Source organism: Notolepis coatsorum (assembly GCF_963971535.1).
Source record: "Notolepis coatsorum genome assembly, chromosome: 18".
In the NCBI taxonomy this organism is placed as follows: Eukaryota; Metazoa; Chordata; class Actinopteri; order Aulopiformes; family Paralepididae; genus Notolepis; species Notolepis coatsorum.
In genome coordinates, this window is record NC_140182.1 from 93,345,172 (window position 1) to 93,365,592 (window position 20,421).

Below are 20,421 nucleotides of genomic sequence, written 5' to 3' on the forward strand. Positions count from 1 at the left end.
CATCAGGGTCCCCCATTTTCAATTCATAGTGAGGGATGGGGGGGCGGGGACTACACAATTGCATCTTATTTTAAATCTTTATTTAAAGCGGTAAACTACTAAAAAGTATATATTTTTTACTACCACAGATCGGATAGGTATACAGGGTTAATCCCACCTCCCCCCGTCCTCACCCTGCTGCTCAGCAGAGCAGAGTATAGGCGGAGTTTGGTTCCACCTCGGGTTGGTGTGTGTGTGGGGTGGTTGGTTGGTATTCCATGCTGCTGGGGAGAGAGAGAGAGAGAGAGGGTCAGCAGTGTGTGTGTGAGGGGTCGACATGGATGCTGCTGCTACACTACTAGTGTGTTGAAATGAGAACTACCCTCACTCCAAGTTTGAACCGGACAGCGAGCTCCAACACGGGATCGGGATTATGCCCAGCGCCGACGTCTCAGTGCGAAGTTTATCTGAAGTAGAGAAATATTTCAACAACAGCCGCATGGTAAGACTTAATGTTGCCAGTCAATAATGTTCCATATACAGTAACCTGCGACATGGCGATATTGTTGAAGACTAGTAATGTTCATGTGAAGCAAACAGCTGCTGCATTTTTTACATTTCAGTATTGATCAACATTTGAGCCATTTGATGCAGCCAGGGTTCTATTTTGGAATACATTTAGCCATACCTTTGTACGGCCGAGTTGATTTGTCCACGATATACTAGGCTACTTTTTTAGTAGATCAGTTTGGTTTAGGGATGTTTGTACAACTTTATGTAGAATAGAACATCCGTTTGGAAACAATATAGACACCCGTAGTTTATAGTCATATGTGTTTGAAAAACACAGATGTAAAGTTTCTGTAGCTAAGCGCTTTATCAAGATGAGCTGCACGGAATCACGATCGACGATCTCATAGAGATAGGTGCCCCGACCGACGAGCACGACCTATTCACACAATACATGCTGTTGTGCACTTGAGACAAAACCAGTTTGGGGACATGTGAGACAACTGTGTATAAAGCAGCAACACAAGGTGTCTAAAACACCCATTGGACCAGTGTCGGGCTGTGGTGACTGGTGAGACACCTGTGTCCCCCACGATGGCACAGAGTGACACTGTTGACTGGAATGCAACCAGAAAGTTAGTCATGTGTCACACACACACACACGCACGCACACACACACACGCACGCACACACACGCACACACACACACACAGCAGGCTGCTTTTCACATGTACTCATCGTGGATTCGTGGGTGTAACTACGCCAAATCATTTGTTTACATTTTGACCTATAATAAATGTGCTATAGCTTAAATAGAGTTATGATGAATTGAAAATGGGGGACCCTGATGTAAACAAGACGAAAGTCTTTCTCTGGTCTGCATCCCCTTAACAATTGTATGTATTGAGCTGTACTGTACTGTACCCATTCTGCAATCTGTTAATAAAGTTTTCAATCAATCCTAAATAGACCTCTCCGACGGGCCACGTCCCTCCCCAGTTTGAACCTCAAAAGGCACAGCCGCACCTCTGCCACCACCAGTGTTCCAATGCAGTGCCACTAACTACAGACCTGAGATCAGCACTATTGTCACTGTAATTGTGACATTCAAATATCAGTGGAGATTCCTCCCTGTAGCTCATTGGAGCACTGTGTGGCATATGGATAAATAACAGAATGTGTAAGAGTCTGACACCGACACCGTGTTCACACTTTAAACAATGATGTTTAAGACCGTCTTGCTGGGTTATTACCCATGGAATGTGTAATTAAGCTTCCCTCTCTTTTGGACGCAAATGACTGTGCATTTTCTCTCAAACAGCCATTGTACAGTAGATACAGGGGGTCGGGAGGCCAGCGATGATGCAACCGTCTGATTTGCAGTGGCTTATTTTTCCAGCATGTACCTTAAAGGGGCAGTTCACCCACAATTATTTTTACCCAGTCCAGAGTGCTATATATATATATCTCCATGTAGTTTCTGTGTGATTTGCCTAGTTTCTGGAGATATCTGTCGTAGAGTTATCTGCCGTAGAGATGTTTGCCATTAAAATGGTGATCAAAGCACCAAAAAAAAAAAACATTTAAGAAACTAAAAAGCAGTGGTTACTCAAAATAATCCACAGACCTTGTTGTGAGCAGTTTCATGTAGGACCCCCATTCATTATTAGAGTTATCTGTCCTTACACAAACCTGGCTCATTAAAGAGCATTCACGTCAAACCAACACAACAAGTTTGCATGAGGTAGACTCGGGTTTCATAATGGTAATGGGCGTGTCTTAATACATTGTGCATTTTGTCAATCATTAACTCCCAACTGTATTCTTGTGTTTGTTTTTTCTCTCAGGAGTTTAACACGGGCCGCTGTAAGCCATGTGCTTACGCCATTTGCCGTATTGAAAACCACTCGCGTCGAATCATTCAGTCCATTGAAGAATAGCTGCATATTTATCATAATTGAATTCCATTCAATGCTCCTGCAGTCCACCAGGCAGGCAGACTCTGTGAGCGTTAATGTGCTATTGATTTGTTCTCGCAGCAGCTTCCCTGTGAGATAATAGGGAGCTGGTCAAACTCCTCTCGCCTTTCAGGAATCTTTCATCTTTTGCTGCTGGTTTTCTTGCTCTTTAATTCTAATGAGGCGCCTGTGTGGATTGGCCAAAAAGCGGGTTTTGCAATCAAAGTGCATCTGAGAAAGACAGCTGTGTGATGCAGATGAGCAGGGCAGGCAGAAGAACAGGAGGAGGGGGTCACGGCTGTCAGAGTTCATTCAAAGAACTGCTTTCTCTTTTGCTCTCTCTCTCTCTCTCTCTCTCTCTCTCTCTCTCTCTCTCTCTCTCGCTCTCTCTCTCTCCCTCCCTCTGTGTGAGGCCTGAGTGGGAGAGTGTGTTGTCTTCTTGTGGATCAGCTGGAGGGAATACCAATAAGCACCAGACGCCTCTTCCTCTCTGTGGTTCTGCTCTCTCTCTGCTGAAGGGACAGTTTTGTTCCATTCCATCCCACTGAGTGTGTGCCAGAGAGATAGTGTGTGTGTGTGTGTGTGTGTGTGTGTGTGTGTGGAGAGAGAGAGTGCGAGTGTGTGTGTGTATGATTGTGTATGTGTGTGGACAGAGATGATGAGTGTGTCAGAGAGCCATCACTGTGTGTGTGTGTGGTGAGAGAGAGAGAGAGAGAGAGAGAGAGAGAGAGAGTGTGTGTGCGTGTATGTGTGTGGACAGAGATGATGAGTGTGTCAGAGAGCCATCACTGTGTGTGTGTGTGTGTGTGTGTGTGTGTGTGTGGTGAGCGAGAGAGAGAGAGAAAGAGAGAGAGAGAGAGAGAGAGAGAGAGAGAGAGAGAGAGTGTGTGTGCGTGTATGTGTGTGGACAGAGATGCTGAGTGTGTCAGAGAGCCATCACTGTGTGTGTGTGTGTGTGTGTGTGTGGTGAGCGAGAGAGAGAGTGTGTGTGTAGAGAGAGATGGGGAAGTGTCAGGGCACAAGGTTGTCCCTGTTCCTGTCTCACTTGTGTTCTCATGAAACTTGATTTTGACTCAAGATGACACTTGTGTGTCTATGTGTCTCTTTGCATATGGCCTGATTTGACGTGATGTCTTGACCGCTTCACCAGATAAGATCATCTATTGTACGGATTTGCAAACATTACTTCCTTGTTGACAAGGAGGACTGTACCTTCCTGTTTGCCTTACAAAACGTGTGTGTTGTTTTACTCGCATCCCCCGCCCAGGGTGGGTTCTTCATCCAGGAACGGGACACAGCCGCCATGTACCTATATGATCCCTAAGTACCACTTTGTGCTTTAGTGCACAGACACCTACTTAACAACTGGCCCTAGTGTGCGTTTGGTGGTTTCACTTCAGTTAAAGGCCCAATTATTGATTCAAATGTAAACAAGTAGGGTTGCCCCACCACCATATATAAGGAATGGCTCTTGATACAAGGCACTAGACAGTGTTATATTAGCTTTTATTTGTATCCGCTCTATTTTGTGGCTGTGAAATGTTTGCGTGGCACACTGCTTGTGAACACTGATTATGATACATCTTGTTAACCCTTTCACTGCCACACGACAGCCGGTTAACCCTTTCACTGTGACAATACAGAAGGTTAGCCCTTTACTATCACACAACCGACGGCGATGCTCCATCATTAGCATCATTAGCTCCGCATTTGCGGAGCTAATGATGCTAATGATGGAGCATCGCCGTCGGTTGTGTGATAGTAAAGGGCTGACCTTCTGTCGTGTGGCAGTGAAAGGGTTAAGCAAGTTCCAAAATAGCGTATGTTCCATACAGATCAACTCAAGAATGTATGTGAATGTACCCCACACTAGGGCTGACCTTCGAATTCTTTTTTGGCATTCGAAGCTTCGGGCCGAGATTCGATTTTAATTTGAAACTTCGAGATCAAAAATAAATAAATAAAAAATTATAAAATATATATATATATATTTTTTTTTATGTTGTGGGATTTGTACAGCACTTTGTTCAACTTTGTTGTTTTTAAATGTGCTCTATAAATAAAGTGGATTGGATTAATTAATTAAATTAATAATGAGTCGGGATCTGCGCTGCCTGGGCGGCTGCTCTCCGTTACACAACCAACAACATTACATTACATAATTATGTTGCAACCTTAGTCTATAAAGCAAACAATTATATAAATATGTATATGTAGTTAATAGAGACAAAGGCAGAATTCGACTTAATTTTTTATTAAGACATGTTTTTATATGGGTCGGGACACAATATAGTGTAGGAGCCAAAGCTATATATTTAGGTTATTGTATTATATGAATGTTTATGTTTATTTGTATAACCTTACATTGAAACGGCATTAGGAATATTGATTGGATTTAGATAAAGTCATTGAACCATCTTATTTGTCATAATAGAACATTCTAGAACATTTGTGATGTCACAGTATGATGTCATGACCGAACGTTCTGGAACATTTGTGTCACCGTATAATGTCATAACCAAACATTCTAGAACACTAGACTTAACAACATAGACTGAAGCCGGCATTTCTCAACCAAGGCGCCAAGCCTACCGTTTTGCTGTGGAAAGAGCCGGCAGGTTGATTTACGGCTTTCCAGTGTGGAGGAATTTTCATGTGTCGAGTCGGCAGTGATTTTGGAGACTGGGAAAATACAGTTTTCTTACCTTGTACTAGTGACGTGAATATTTAGGAAAATAGCTTTAAGACCACTTCTGTAAAGAAAGACTTTGCTGTGGAAGAGAAATAAACCATTTGGATATCTTTGTTTTACACTGGAGCGGCTGTGGACATTATTTTTCTTTATCAACGAACGTACTACTCACGAGTAAGCAACTTTAACCAGTAGAGTGGAATGTCGGCCCTCATATATAGAGAATTGTCAGTGCTGTAAAGTTTAAACCTTTTTAAATCTTAGACAAACGAAACACTTTGCTTTCATGAAATATTGTAAGCCGTCATTTGAGGCTTTATAAAAGCAGCAAAATGAACACAAATCTGTCAGTGCCGAGTCCGACCATCTTAAATAACAAACGGCATTGCTTGTTGTAGTTAACAAAGAGAGGCAGAGTTGATTTAGCAGATACAATAATTATATATATTTTTAAATAGAATATATATATATTTTTTATATATTCAAATTTTATTTTCCCATTCGAATCCCATGCCCATCGATCGAAGTATTTAAGACAGCCCTACCCCACACTGATATGGCGAGAGGAAAATCATGGACTGAGGCTTTAAATAGATACTTCGAATTTTTGCTAGTTATTTTTCTCCACTAGACACTTACTGCATTGAGGGGGGAAAGTATTTATTTTTTTATTTTTTTATTTCTCTAAAATGGAATGTTATTGAATGTGTCGTTAGCATTCATCATTGATATCATGGGACCAGGGAACAAACTTAACTTTTTGACTTACCAGCCATTTGGCTGGTAGATTAAAAAAACTACCAGCCAGGCAGATTCTTTACCAGCCAAAAATTAGAAATAGCTTTTTAGTATATCGCCATGTGTTATTATTACTATATAATACTCTCATATGCTATTTTAAATTAATATCATAAACAACATAAGGAATATTAGCATAATTTTGAGTGGACTGAAGGAATGAGTCAGCGTTAATAGTTTTAAATGCAAATAATTTATTGAAACATAGAAGTGGGGTCGGGACACACACACACACACACACTGTGTCTGTCTTCAAACTTCCACTCCTCTCGAAACTTTTTTATATTTGAATATCAACATTATCTGTCCATCCTCAGTAATCCTCAGTTTACTATAATCTACTCCTGTCCTGAGTCCTGACTAGTGACTTCATCGTCTTTCCAAACGCATGCACACACGCACACACACAGGGAAGGGGAGAGTGCCCCCCCATTTCCCTTTCCCCAGTCCACACTGTCTGCTGTTCTCTATGGCTCTGCGCCTCTGCCTCAGGATTAGTTTTAGCTAAGGATTAGGATTAGCTTGTTAGTTTACGCTAACGTTGTAGTGATTGTAATGGTACATAAACGTTAATTTCGGGGCGATGTGGGCATAAAGGAATGGCGACGGTGCAAAGCATGTAGATGCATTTGACCCGTTGTGAGAAGAAAAAAAACACCACAGACTTATTTCGGGTCGTGTAGGCGCACTGCTGTGTAGCGCTGCTCTGCTTTCAGAAGCACGGACTGGGCGGATATGACTCGCGGAGTTGTTACAGGGTTGTTCAAAATAAGAGTATCATATGAACCGAACGTTGCTAGCTGCCGGAGCTATAGATATTATGACTGGAGCTGCGCTTGGGGCGGAAATGAGACCCGCACAGGATTTTCAAAATAAGAGTATCGATATGAACTACACGCCAGGTGGCGGGCAGACCTCTCATTTTTACTCGCCAAACCTTAAATCTACACGCCATTGGCGCTTGGCGGGTGCTTATTTTGTTCCCTGCATGGGACACAGCTAGATACAACAAGTTATCTACTAGATAGATACCCTCTAGTAGAGCCCCATGGTCTCAGTGACGAACGCTAACATGTCATTTTACAGAAACAGACGTTTCTACTGGAGAAGAAAATGTAAAAACTTAAATTCTAAATGTATATAATTATTCCTAAAATCCTAATACTTCTGCTTTGTTTTGAGTCCTGCTTTGTCTGCACTTCAATCTGACCTCTGTTTGCTCCGGTACTGCTGCAGTGAGCAAGCATGTGAGTGCAGACAATTATTTTTGCATGAATTATCAGCTAGACCATTGATCCAATAAATACCATGCTGCATTTTCCACCCGTCCTGATTTTACCCCCCAAGACAATGGAACTGGACTTCTGGGGCTTATTTCTCAACCATAGATTATAGCCTCTGTCTCAGTTCGGCTCTCCCTCATGGGGTAAACATGGAGGCCAATGCAGTAGGACCGACATGTTATGCTGCCTGATGAGGTCAGGCCTCATTAAATAGGTCGTGGTGTGTGGGACAGACGCTGTGTCTTTAACTAGGGCAGCGTGGGGGCCGAGGGGCACACAGAGGGGTGAGGGGAGCACCCCAGGAGACACAAGACCCCCCCCCCCCTCCCAGATCCCCATTTGATGGTGATCATGATCCTACTGGCGATACTGGGGCTGCACTGACAGGAAGCATCGTGGATCGTGGATATTAGTCATCTCACTTTGTCCTGTTAGTTCCCCCTCTCTCTTTCTCCTAAATGCACTAACATCCGTGGATGAGTCATACGGCAGCAGGCGTGTGTTGTCTGTGCGTGTCCTGGCTTGTTGTTGACATTGGCGGCACACCTAATGAGCCTCACCTTAGCCGAGTTTGTTCATTTCTGACCCCATGGCGTGGCACGTGCAATTAATGGGAATCGCGGTAAGTGGAGCGTGAGCGGTGTCTGGAGAACGGGGGCGTCTCAAGCTGATTTGAATAGACCAGATGTCGAGGATAGAGTGTCCGGACGGAACTGCCAAGACACACAACCTCCCGTTTTTGGTAAGACAGGCCTCTCTGCCCCTGCCTGTCTGCTCTTATTAGCGGCGCCCACCGCCTCCCACCGCTCCTGTCTCTGCTTCTGCTTCCACGTCCTCCAGGGACTGTTGTCCCCCAGGGACCTCCCATCGGCCGCATCCTCCTGCCTGGGCGTCCACGGAGAACCTCCTCCGCGCAGGTCTACTGTGGAGTGAAAAGTAGGGCAGCTCCCCTGTAGATTCCGAGACATTTTCAATCGAGCTGCTAATTCATTTAGCAGAGCCAGTCACCCCGGGAAGCCTTCAGATCGCATTAACAGTGAGCTGGTGTGGGGCAGAAAACCTGAGTGACAGCAGCGATCCATCCATCACAACGATCAGATGTTCATAGAACTGTGAGTTGTCGCCATTGAGTGGTCTGACTGACTTAGAGAAAATCTGCATGATTCCTAATTATGACCTATATTTTTATTAGTGTTCTCAAATCTTTAAACTTTTTTTGCTGAGAAACATTGTATTCTTTGAATACAATGTCGTTCCAACCTCCGGTTTTCAATTGAGGCGAGGGTCTTCATGTTAGACGTTGTCCATGGCTCTTCATGTTCGAGATGAAGCTTGGTCGGAAGGCAGATCTACTGATGATCCAGCAGATTGGTCGCATTTCAGGCAATTGTGGAATAGGTGCATTAGTATGATCAGAAAAGTGCAATCTGATCATTACTTGTACTCTCTTTCGAGCTCCCATGGAGATGTAACCAGCTTTTGGAAAATCACAAAATCGACCTGCTCAGATTGGTGGTGAAAATTATTTAATTTAAAATAAAACAGACTGTGAGAAGCTTTTAACTATCACTTCACAACCTCTGGCCATTTATTTGGTATACGGATATACTGATACGGTTTCAGTAAACAATATTTTTAGTTCTGTAGCAGAGAACTCACCCAATTCTGTGGGTGTACTTCGGTATAGTTCCTACATGAAACTGCTCACAACAAGGTCTGTGTATTAACTTGAGTAACCGGGTCATGTTTTCTGGGAAGAGACATTGCTTTTGAGTTTTTCAAATGTGTTTTTTGGTGCTTTGAGTGCCACTGGCCACGTGCCACTCAGCTCCATTGTAATGAAGTGACGGCAGATACTGTATCTCCAAAACTAAGTGAATCACACCAAACAATCAGTTTTCTGGGGGGATGAACTGCCCCTTTAACATCTGGATAATGTTAGTCTGTCATCTGAGCCTAATAAATTCTCTAGCTGATTCTTGCTTCTCACAGATTCACATAAATCGGATCCTCATGGCTCATGCTGTCAAACCCACTCCAGTTATTTTTATTCACCACCACCCTTTACTCCATGTACTTCATATCTGGGTTATGCTTGGAACAAACTGGAACCACAAGGCATGAACGTGAATGTAGAAGTCGAGTTGCCATTCTTTCCAAAAACATCCCCCACTCATGTCAGGGGAATGGGGCTACCTCTCGCTGCAGGCAGTAACCGTGAAAAATCAATACTGCAACAACCAAACCCCTCCACTGTGTGATCTATTTCTGTCTAGATACTGTATCTACGCTGCCGTTCATCATCATCACACCTCACAGCAATTTATCGTGCCCTCTGTGGCACCGCTGCCTCCAGTAGAAGTAATGTTGATCGGTGAACATTTCAAAGCCAAGACCGGTGTGGTGTCTAAGTTCCCCTGAGGAGCTAGCCCGGTTCCAGTGGTGGCTGTGAGAGTTACCATGAGGAGCTAGCCCGGCTCCAGTGGTGGCTGTGAGAGTTACCATGAGGAGCTAGCCCGGTTCCAGTGGTGGCTGTGAGAGTTACCATGAGGAGCTAGCCCGGCTCCAGTGGTGGCTGTGAGAGTTACCATGAGGAGCTAGCCCGGCTCCAGTGGTGGCTGTGAGAGTTACCATGAGGAGCTAGCCCGGCTCCAGTGGTGGCTGTGAGAGTTACCATGAGGAGCTAGCCCGGCTCCAGTGGTGGCTGTGAGAGTTACCATGAGGAGCTAGCCCGGCTCCAGTGGTGGCTGTGAGAGTTACCATGAGGAGCTAGCCCGGCTCCAGTGGTGGCTGTGAGAGTTACCATGAGGAGCTAGCCCGGCTCCAGTGGTGGCTGTGAGAGTTACCATGAGGAGCTAGCCCGGCTCCAGTGGTGGCTGTGAGAGTTACCATGAGGAGCTAGCCCGGCTCCAGTGGTGGCTGTGAGAGTTACCATGAGGAGCTAGCCCGGCTCCAGTGGTGGCTGTGAGAGTTACCATGAGGAGCTAGCCCGGTTCCAGTGGTGGCTGTGAGAGTTACCATGAGGAGCTACGCCGGCTGCCTAAATATTAAAGGCAACCAACTTGTGTCTAGCCACGCCCAACTTGCGTCTAGCCACGCCCCGCGGCGACGCGGCAGCAGCATGTAGCAGTAATCCCCCCTTTTTTACTATCCAGAACTAGCTCAACTGGCAGCGCTGCTTGCTGTGGATCCTACGGTCCGTTGCTGGCAAGTTCAATTCCCTTCAATATTTTTATTTATTTTTTTTTTAACATGCCACTATCAGTGTTTCGCCGTTAAGTTTAGGCATGTTAACTTTAAGCATTCTTTCGGAGTTGGTTATGGTTAAGGTTAAGGTTAGGCATTCTTTCGGAGTTGGTTATGGTTAAGGTTAAGGTTAGGCATTGTTTCGGAGTTGGTTATGGTTAGAAGGGTTAAGTTTAGGCGCTGTTAAGGAGCTGGTTAAGGTTAGAGTTTGTCTTAGAGAATGGCAATAGACAGCCTATTTCCGCGCTGCAGCGCGAGGCAATAGACAGCCTATTTCCGCGCTGCAGCTCTCTCGCGCTGCCACGGTCACATGGGCGTAGTGGCCAATCAGAGAAACGCTAAACACAAGTTGGTTGCCGAAAATATTCACGCAGCCCGGCTCCAGTGGTGGCTGTGAGAGTTACCATGAGGAGCTAGCCCGGCTCCAGTGGTGGCTGTGAGAGTTACCATGAGGAGCTAGCCCGGCTCCAGTGGTGGCTGTGAGAGTTACCATGAGGAGCTAGCCCGGCTCCAGTGGTGGCTGTGAGAGTTCCCCTGAGGAGCTAGCCCGGCTCCAGTGGTGGCTGTGAGAGTTACCATGAGGAGCTAGCCCGGCTCCAGTGGTGGCTGTGAGAGTTACCATGAGGAGCTAGCCCGGCTCCAGTGGTGGCTGTGAGAGTTCCCCTGAGGAGCTAGCCCGGCTCCAGTGGTGGCTGTGAGAGTTACCATGAGGAGCTAGCCCGGCTCCAGTGGTGGCTGTGAGAGTTACCATGAGGAGCTAGCCCGGCTCCAGTGGTGGCTGTGAGAGTTGCCCTGAGGAGCTAGCCCGGCTCCAGTGGTGGCTGTGAGAGTTACCATGAGGAGCTAGCCCGGCTCCAGTGGTGGCTGTGAGAGTTACCATGAGGAGCTAGCCCGGCTCCAGTGGTGGCTGTGAGAGTTACCATGAGGAGCTAGCCCGGCTCCAGTGGTGGCTGTGAGAGTTACCATGAGGAGCTAGCCCGGCTCCAGTGGTGGCTGTGAGAGTTACCATGAGGAGCTAGCCCGGCTCCAGTGGTGGCTGTGAGAGTTACCATGAGGAGCTAGCCCGGCTCCAGTGGTGGCTGTGAGAGTTACCATGAGGAGCTAGCCCGGCTCCAGTGGTGGCTGTGAGAGTTACCATGAGGAGCTAGCCCGGCTCCAGTGGTGGCTGTGAGAGTTACCATGAGGAGCTAGCCCGGTTCCAGTGGTGGCTGTGAGAGTTACCATGAGGAGCTACGCCGGCTGCCTAAATATTAAAGGCAACCAACTTGTGTCTAGCCACGCCCAACTTGCGTCTAGCCACGCCCCCGCGGCGACGCGGCAGCAGCATGTAGCAGTAATCCCCCCTTTTTTACTATCCAGAACTAGCTCAACTGGCAGCGCTGCTTGCTGTGGATCCTACGGTCCGTTGCTGGCAAGTTCGATTCCCTTCAATATTATTTTTTTTTTATTTTTTTTTAACATGCCACATCAGTGTTTCGCCGTTAAGTTTAGGCATGTTAACTTTAAGCATTCTTTCGGAGTTGGTTATGGTTAAGGTTAAGGTTAGGCATTCTTTCGGAGTTGGTTATGGTTAAGGTTAAGGTTAGGCATTGTTTCGGAGTTGGTTATGGTTAGAAGGGTTAAGTTTAGGCGCTGTTAAGGAGCTGGTTAAGGTTAGAGTTTGTCTTAGAGAATGGCAATAGACAGCCTATTTCCGCGCTGCAGCGCGAGGCAATAGACAGCCTATTTCCGCGCTGCAGCTCTCTCGCGCTGCCACGGTCACATGGGCGTAGTGGCCAATCAGAGAAACGCTAAACACAAGTTGGTTGCCGAAAATATTCACGCAGCCCGGCTCCAGTGGTGGCTGTGAGAGTTACCATGAGGAGCTAGCCCGGCTCCAGTGGTGGCTGTGAGAGTTACCATGAGGAGCTAGCCCGGCTCCAGTGGTGGCTGTGAGAGTTGCCCTGAGGAGCTAGCCCGGCTCCAGTGGTGGCTGTGAGAGTTACCATGAGGAGCTAGCCCGGCTCCAGTGGTGGCTGTGAGAGTTGCCCTGAGGAGCTAGCCCGGCTCCAGTGGTGGCTGTGAGAGTTACCATGAGGAGCTAGCCCGGCTCCAGTGGTGGCTGTGAGAGTTCCCCTGAGGAGCTAGCCCGGCTCCAGTGGTGGCTGTGAGAGTTACCATGAGGAGCTAGCCCGGCTCCAGCCTTGCAGGACGAGCATGTCGTTGTCATCCAAGCTGTGACTGTGTGGCAAGACAAGCGGCTCATTGTGTTTGTGATTCTGGGTAATCTGAGCAGCCCACACACACCGGCCCTCTCCATGCTTCCCTGTACTCCTCTTCATGTACTGCGTCAAACAGGTTTGACAGAAAGATTAAATGTTTTTTCTTTGTAATCCTATTGTTTTGGTCAGGTTTCAAGCGACCGACTGAATTCCAGAGGCCACTTGAATCTGACTGGACGAGGAGGCTCTCGGCCTATATATCAGGCCAGGAGAATCCATATGCAATAGCTCGGTCATCGCAGCGCAGGCGGCAGGACAATGTGTGTGTGTGTGTGTGTGTGTCCCTCTGCAGAGAAAGAGTCTTGTGTTCAGGCAGGGGAGAAGCCAATGAGAGGGGGGGGGGGGGCTGGGGCGAGAGATACTGGGAAGAGCCTGGGGAAGGAGAGAGAGAGACATACTTGCTGAAGGAGGTGTACTACTATTCAGTGACGATGTACATAAATATGCGTACCCAGTAGTAGAGTAATCTAAGTAGATGTTAATCTAAGTACACGTCATATACAAATAGGAAGTTTCTAGGACAGAGGGGTTGACTGTGTGGTGTACACTGTGGTGTAGTATAGCTTTCATATCGGTGATAGCATCACAATCTCGCTGTATCTGATGAAACATGTGGAACTACTTGACTGTGTGTGTGTGGATATAATGTCAGTAACCAGCAGCTGGGAAACAGAGAGAAAGATAGACACTGACAGAATATTGAACTAGTTGATTCAATTCCAGTCTATTCCAGAACTATCCTTATAAATGGCTTTTTCCAGTGGTTTGCATTGTTTTCTAGCAATGTGGGGTTGTACCAACACTGACTAGATGTGAAATCTCTAGCTAGTCCCGTTTCTTCAGTTCAGCTCAGACAAGAACCTCCCCCACTGAACCAAGCCATTCAGAATTGACTCGCTCCCTGACGTAAGTAGGTGCTGCTGATCTGCACACCTCAGCCCCCTCTGTGGTTGTTGTAGCCACCGCCCACAATCAACAATTCGCTCAACAACGGAGCGAGTGGGAATAATGCGGAAGCGGTTTCCCTGTCACGACACTGACACTTCCTCAAAAGAGAGAAAAAGAGAGAGAGAGAGGGAGAGAGAGGGAGAGAGAGGCTCTCATACGGTGCGACTTGTCTCGGAGCGATCTCTTCTCTGTCTCTCCCCCTGCATTTACACAGGAGCCGAGTCGCTCACACACGGGCACACGCACGCTCTCGGAGTGATCTCTCCTCTCTCTCTCTCTCTCTCTCTCTCTCTCTCTCTCTCTCTCTCTCTCTCTCTCTCTCTCTCTCTCTCTCTCTCCCTCTCTCTATCTCTCTCTCTCCCTCTCTCTATCTGTCTCTCCCTCTCTCTCTCTCTCTCTCTCTCTCTCTCTCCCTCTCTCTATCTGTCTCTCCCTCTCTCTCCCTCTCTATCTCTCTCTCTCTCGCTCGCTTGTTCTCTCTCTCGCTCTCTCGTAGTATCAGTACTCGCTGTATCCCGTCAACCTGTTGCAAAATATCATAGCGCACGCTCCCACGCGTATTCCAATCCGTGCAATAATATTCACGGGGGTATATATTGTCATTTGAAACAAGTTACCAATGCATTGTCCCGTGGGATTATGCCCCCCGCCGCTAAATTAATTAGTCCCTCTCTATCTCTATCTCTCTCTCTCCCCCAAAAGGTATCTGCCAGTGCAGTGCAGTGCAGTGCAGTGGGTGACTGTCACTCAAAGCGCATTGCAAGTATGGGCGGAGCCCAGCCAAAAACAGCTTGGAATCTTGAAGGGCAGAAACTGCTGCTCTACAGCAGGGGTTCCCAAAGTTTTCAGGCCGCGACCCCCGAAATAACGGTGTCAGAGAGCCGCGACCCCCACTATTATAGGTGTTTTTTTTTAATAAATGGAAATGTATGGTTGAAACATGCAAACGTTCAAACGCACACACACTAATAAGCATTGGAGGCTTTTAACCAGGGCCGGACTGGGGAAATCATTCAGGCCAGGAAATATAGTGCAAAATATAGCCCCAGTCAGGCCACTTGAATTATTTTGTTACAAAGACTTCATTTCCTGGGTTGGGTCTGCTTTGAGTACCCTTTGGGTCAGCTTTGAGCCCGCGGGAGTCTGCTCCGTGTACGGTCCGCTCGACTATGGGAGCACCTTAAGGGACTAAATTGTCCTCTTCAAAAACGCCATAAAAATATTACTATATGTTGAAATAATTTACCACTTTTTCTTGCATAAATCTTTTATTCAACTTCAGCCCTGATCATAACACCACATATTCATTTGATAATTCTAACCCTTTAAATGCCAGTGTGTGTGATGGCATATATTTGCAATATATCAAATGCAAAGTAGATTTTTCTGGGGGGGATTATTACAGGCTAGTATGTGTCAATGATTAGCAACAACACTGATTAGATGGATTTGTAGTTTTTTTTAAGGGTCCCGCCTCCACCAATCACATGCGGCTCCCTTTGTGTGTGTGTGTGAGCAAGGGAGAGAGAGAGAGATAGTTCTCCAACTTGTGTGAGTTGCAGTGATCCTCCTGGTTGTTCCCCACCTAGGTTATCGAACTATTGCGCCACTGCAACTAGAAACACTGGCCTGGCCTGCTTCTAAGTTCAGTGGCCTGACTGCATTAAAATGTTTATTTTAATTTTTTTTTAAATCTTTTAATTTAAATTTTTTTGGGAAATCATCTGGTGACCAACCCCCCCCCCCCCCCCCCCGCGCAGCGGCTCGCGACCCCCACTTTGGGAACCACTGTGTAGGAGCCAAAGCTATATATTTAGGTTATTGTATTATATGAATGTTTATATGTTTATTTTTATAACCTTACATTGAAGTCATTGAACCTTCTTATTTGTCATAATAGAACATTCTAGAACATTTGTGATGTCACAGTATGATGTCATGACCGAACATTCTGGAACATTTGTGATGTCACTGTATGATGTCATAACCGAACATTCTAGAACATTTGTGTCTCTATATATAGTCCACAATTCTCCTAGGTGTGGCGGGGAACATGAATATGGGAAGTGTGGAGAGGGAGTGAAGCCGAAGTGCTGTAGTTGTGGTGGGGAGCATAGTGTAGTGTTTCGGGGGTGCGAGGTGATGATGAAGGAGGTCGCGGATCGGAGAGAGAGAAGGGAGGGTAAGTTGACGTATGCTGGGGCGGTTAGCAGGGCAGGACAGGGTAGCCAAGAAAGGGTGCAGGGGGTTGAAGGAGGGCATTTGGCAGTGAGGGTAGAGCAGGTGGAAAGAGAGAGGGGAAGGGAGGAGAAATTAGGTATTGTGGCCTTCGTGGCAGGGGTAGTTACTGGTATGGCAGAGGCTAAGGGTAGAACAGAGATGGTGAAGATGATTGTTAGGATAGCGGTTCAACATCTGGGATTGGAAGGTCTGGACTGGAAGGAGGTGTGTAATGAATTGGCTGAGGGGGCTGCGAGGGACAAGGCTGCGAGGGACAAAGCAGCCCAGGATAAGATAGCAGGGGGCAAGGAGGGTCCCGCGGAGGGGGGCTCAGGCAGGAAGTAGCAGCAGTAGCTGCACTCCAATGGACAATGTAGTTGATGACGGGGTCCAGTAGAAGAAGAAAAAGAAGGTGAAGAAGGAGAAGAAGGAGAAGAAGAAGAGCCCATAAAAAGAATTGCGGAGGGCAGTAATACGCCACGATGCGTCTACTCTGCCGGAAATTCAAATAAGAAGAAGAAGAAGAACAGGCAGTGTGTAGCTTGAAACAGGACTGAACAGATAGACTAAACAACATAGACCTATTTAGGAAAATAGCTTTAGGACCACTTCTGTAAAGAAAGACTTCGCTGTGGAAGAGAAATAAACCATTTGGATATCTTTGTTTTACACTGGAGCGGCTGTGGACATTATTTTTCTTTATCAACGAACTTACTACTCACGTGTAAGCAACTTTAACCAGTAGAGTGGAACGTCGGCCCTCATACACTGCTCTACAGTACTTGATTAGAAATACAAAACAATGAATTTCTTTTGAAAAAAACTTTACAGATGTGTTCCATAGACTCACAGGAATTGTGTAAAATTGCCCAAATAGTGAAAGAAATAGTAAGATAGTTCCCCTTTAAGTCCAGAGTGCAGCATCGACAGTATCGTGGGATAACATTCCTGAACGTTAATATTGTAAGATGTAAGATTGTTATTTTAAGTAATCTTTTCATTGTTATTTTCAAAAACAGGCTAAACCATTTATGTTCACCATTGCCTTCAATTAAAATGCAGCTGCTGTGAGTGCAGCCCACTAATAATTAACGTTTAATTAAGTAGTAGTAGCAGTAGTATTAGTGGTGGTGGTGGTGGTGGTGATAGCATCAATGTATTTATCATCAAGGTAACTTCTTAGACATGAGTATGACATCCCTCTAATACCACATATCTCCAATTTCTTCATTAATAAGCAGTGGTCAATAGTATTGAATGTTCTTTTTCAACACCCCCACAGTATATTCTTTATTGTCCATGACAGTAAATATCCTTTCTACCAGTTCCATCACTGCCATATAGGTGGATCTATTAGCTAGCTAACGTTGTCATAATATCTAGATATGTGGTGTCAGCTGGATGACGTTGACTTCGTTTGCAAACGTTAACGTTCGCTATCTATATGGCGTTGGCAGGAGAGGCTGGCGTTGTCCAGTTGACACATTAGAGATCATGATGCTATGACAGCGTTAGTAGCTAAAGCTACTGCATGTAAACAACTCGATTCGACGGAGGAAGTCGAGAAGGTACCACACGCTAAACCGTCCCCGGACCCCACAACCTAGTATAGACGGTTCCAACTTCAGAATGTGAATTACGTTAATCCCACAATTACTCAACTGCACTCAATATTTAAATACCAATGCTAGTCTAAATAAATGTAGACAGACAATGTACGTATAAAAAATAATAATAATGCAATAAAAGTCTGAAAATGAGGGGCGCCCCAGTGGCGACACGGCCGACCCGGGTTCGACTCCCGAACCCATCGTTATTTGCCGAATGTCTCCCATTCCTCCTCTGTCTCTCTCTACTGGACTGCCCAGTAGCAATAAAGCGATAAAAACGCAAAAAAAAGAAATCTTAAAAAAAAGAAAAGGTTTGAAAATGAAGGGATTATGTCCATGAGTGTCATTTTTAGAAATTAAGGCCTGCCTCTTATATAAGCCTCTCTCTAATAAAGGCCTGGTGCTCTTTGCAGCTGAGGTAAATAGAAGACCCGTCCTATATTTGAGGATTTACGGTCTCCACTTTTATAAAGTGGATTGACTTTTGCTGTTTTCATTTGGCTGGGAAATATAACTGTTTGGAAGGATTGGTTCCAACATTTTTTATTTGGAATTTGAACAATGTCAAGTATTTATTTTTCATCAACACCCTCATAGTAATTTGGATGGTCTTGCTTTTCCAGTGTATGACATGTGTAGCTACAGTATTTGCCTTGCCTTGCCTTGCCTTGAGCGAAAATGCCTGAAGCATTTCAGCTTTATCAGATACTAGTGAAGAAAAGATGATGACAGGGTATGATATGTAACAAAGGTCACGAGCCAGCTTCCAAACCTTCTAACTGGAGTGCAATGAGGAACAGCTTTGAAATGTACAAATGTATTTGAGCGTGTGTGCCTCTGTCATCTTTTTTTTAATAAGCCTGCTTCTTTCATCTGAGAGTCCTGTCAAGGAGTGTCAGGGTGCGTGAGACTACAGTAACAGTTCAAGTTCAAGTTTCTTTATTAGTTGTCTTGTCATACAGAAGTACAGAATACTTTATACAAAATGCTTCTTTCTGTTACGCTCCAGAGACTGTGCTAGACAAAAATAGATAAGTATAAAATAAGTATAGCAAGTAACAAATAGAAGTCAAGTACGTAGACAAAAGTGTTCAGTATATACATATTATACAATGTTCAATGCAGAGTAGAAGTAACTGAGTTTCCATACAATATACCATACAGTGCAAAGCAGAAATGGGATGAGGTACAATTTACAGTAAGGTGTAATGAGGTATGGGTTGTAGTGCAAATTCTTTACCAATAAATATAAAGTGTGTTTAGGTGTTCTAAAGTGGGTAAAGTGGGTGCTGCAGTGAGTTGTAACAGTCATTGCTCATGTAATTTATCACGCAACACGTAACCAGTCTGCAGTGATGTGGAAATGCTAAGCAGGATTGAAAAGTAGGCTAAGTCTGGTTAGGTCACCAAGATTTCTGTGCTTAACAACCAGGCCGTATTACATTTGTAAGGATTACTAGGGCATTTTATTGCACAATGTTTTTGTTGTAGTGTGCTTTTTTTTCTGTTAGACTGCAGTTCTTTCAGCTCCCGCACACTTTGTCTTAACAATGCTGCATCTAAACCTCATTTCAATTATTTCTCAAGAGGTTCCACTTGAGACTCGGTCAGACTTGCTTACTTTGCGTTATTCAAATTGATCCTCTTTCACTTCCACATAGCCTACATATATTTAGAGATCTACCCATGGGCTTAAAGGGGCCACAAAAACCATGCTGATCTATTTTCCACACAATCTCATGTACATTCCAGAGATATAAACAGTCTTACACAAATTCATTTGTTTTGGAAGATATTGAGAGTTAAGGAGTTTGTAAAGTTAATAAAATATAGTTTTCAAGTTAAGTTGATTTATATATACTTATAGCACAGTGAGGGCTTTTATGAATGAAAATAAAAACAAATCATTACAACCAAATGTCTAGTGAAGTATGTGTTGGAAAATCAGCTACAATGATGAACGGGACAAAATAGAGTTCACAATTAATGAAATGCCTCTTTAAATGATATTGCAGGATTAATAGTCGACAGTTCACTGTGACGTTGAGCCTGATATAGTACCGTACTTTACAGTAAAACCGGTGCATACGCTCTGGGCTGGGGATTCTTCTAGTGTTATGGTCATAATCACTGACCTAGATGTGCATGCTCTACTTCTCTTAAACTTATACACATTAAAGAGGAACTATCTTATAAATGGCCTTTTTCAGTGTTTAGCATTGTTTCCTAGCTATGTGGACTTATATTAATAGGATCTATGTCTCTAATTCTCATATTGGCGCATTCTTCCAATTCTCCTCTCACAATATTCACCCTCACTGAACTGAGTCATCTGAAAATGTGCATATCTGTGATGTCAGAGATTTCTCAGCTGCATAATAATGTGGCAGTTGGTGTGGCAGTTGGCACCAGGCCACACAGTGGTTGGAGCCCAGCCTCAAAACAGCTTAAGATCTTGAGGTAGAAAAATGCTGTTTTTGAGTACTTGATTAGAAATACAAAACAATGATTTCTTTAAAAAAAAAAAAACGTACAGAGGTGTTCCATAGAACATAGTAAAATAGTTCCCCTTTAAAGGGGTACTACGCCCATGTTTTGAGGAGGATAACCAAACTGTTTGTCATGACCAAAAAAAAGTTATCTTAGAAGCGTTTCCTCTTGTGTACTCAGCCTGTTATTGAATGTGTATTTTACATATTAATTTCACTATTATTCCATGCTATATTAATTTCCTTGTTGAGCTGCCTGGCCAGATTCCAGAGATGGCGCTCTCCCCACAAGGCTTTGAAGCACATTCTGGGTGAATGTGCAGGCATGAGTACCCCCTGAATAATATTAATAAAAAAAATGGCTATTGTTCCGCTATCATGGCATCGTCTGTGCACTACTGTAAACAAATGATAATCTGGCTCCTAG

General features: G+C 44.9%; 1 protein-coding gene across 1 annotated transcript in view; it reads left to right on the forward strand.

Moving 5' to 3' along the window:
- The first annotated feature begins 251 nt into the window (after positions 1–251).
- LOC311245520 (transmembrane and coiled-coil domain protein 3-like) overlaps positions 252–20,421 on the forward strand; it is a 28,539-nt gene continuing 8,369 nt past the window's right edge. The window contains exon 1 of the mRNA XM_084335389.1: positions 252–481. Coding sequence (XP_084191515.1) covers positions 413–481 — 69 coding nt within the window. The 5' untranslated portion in view covers positions 252–412. The remainder of the gene's footprint in view (positions 482–20,421) is intronic.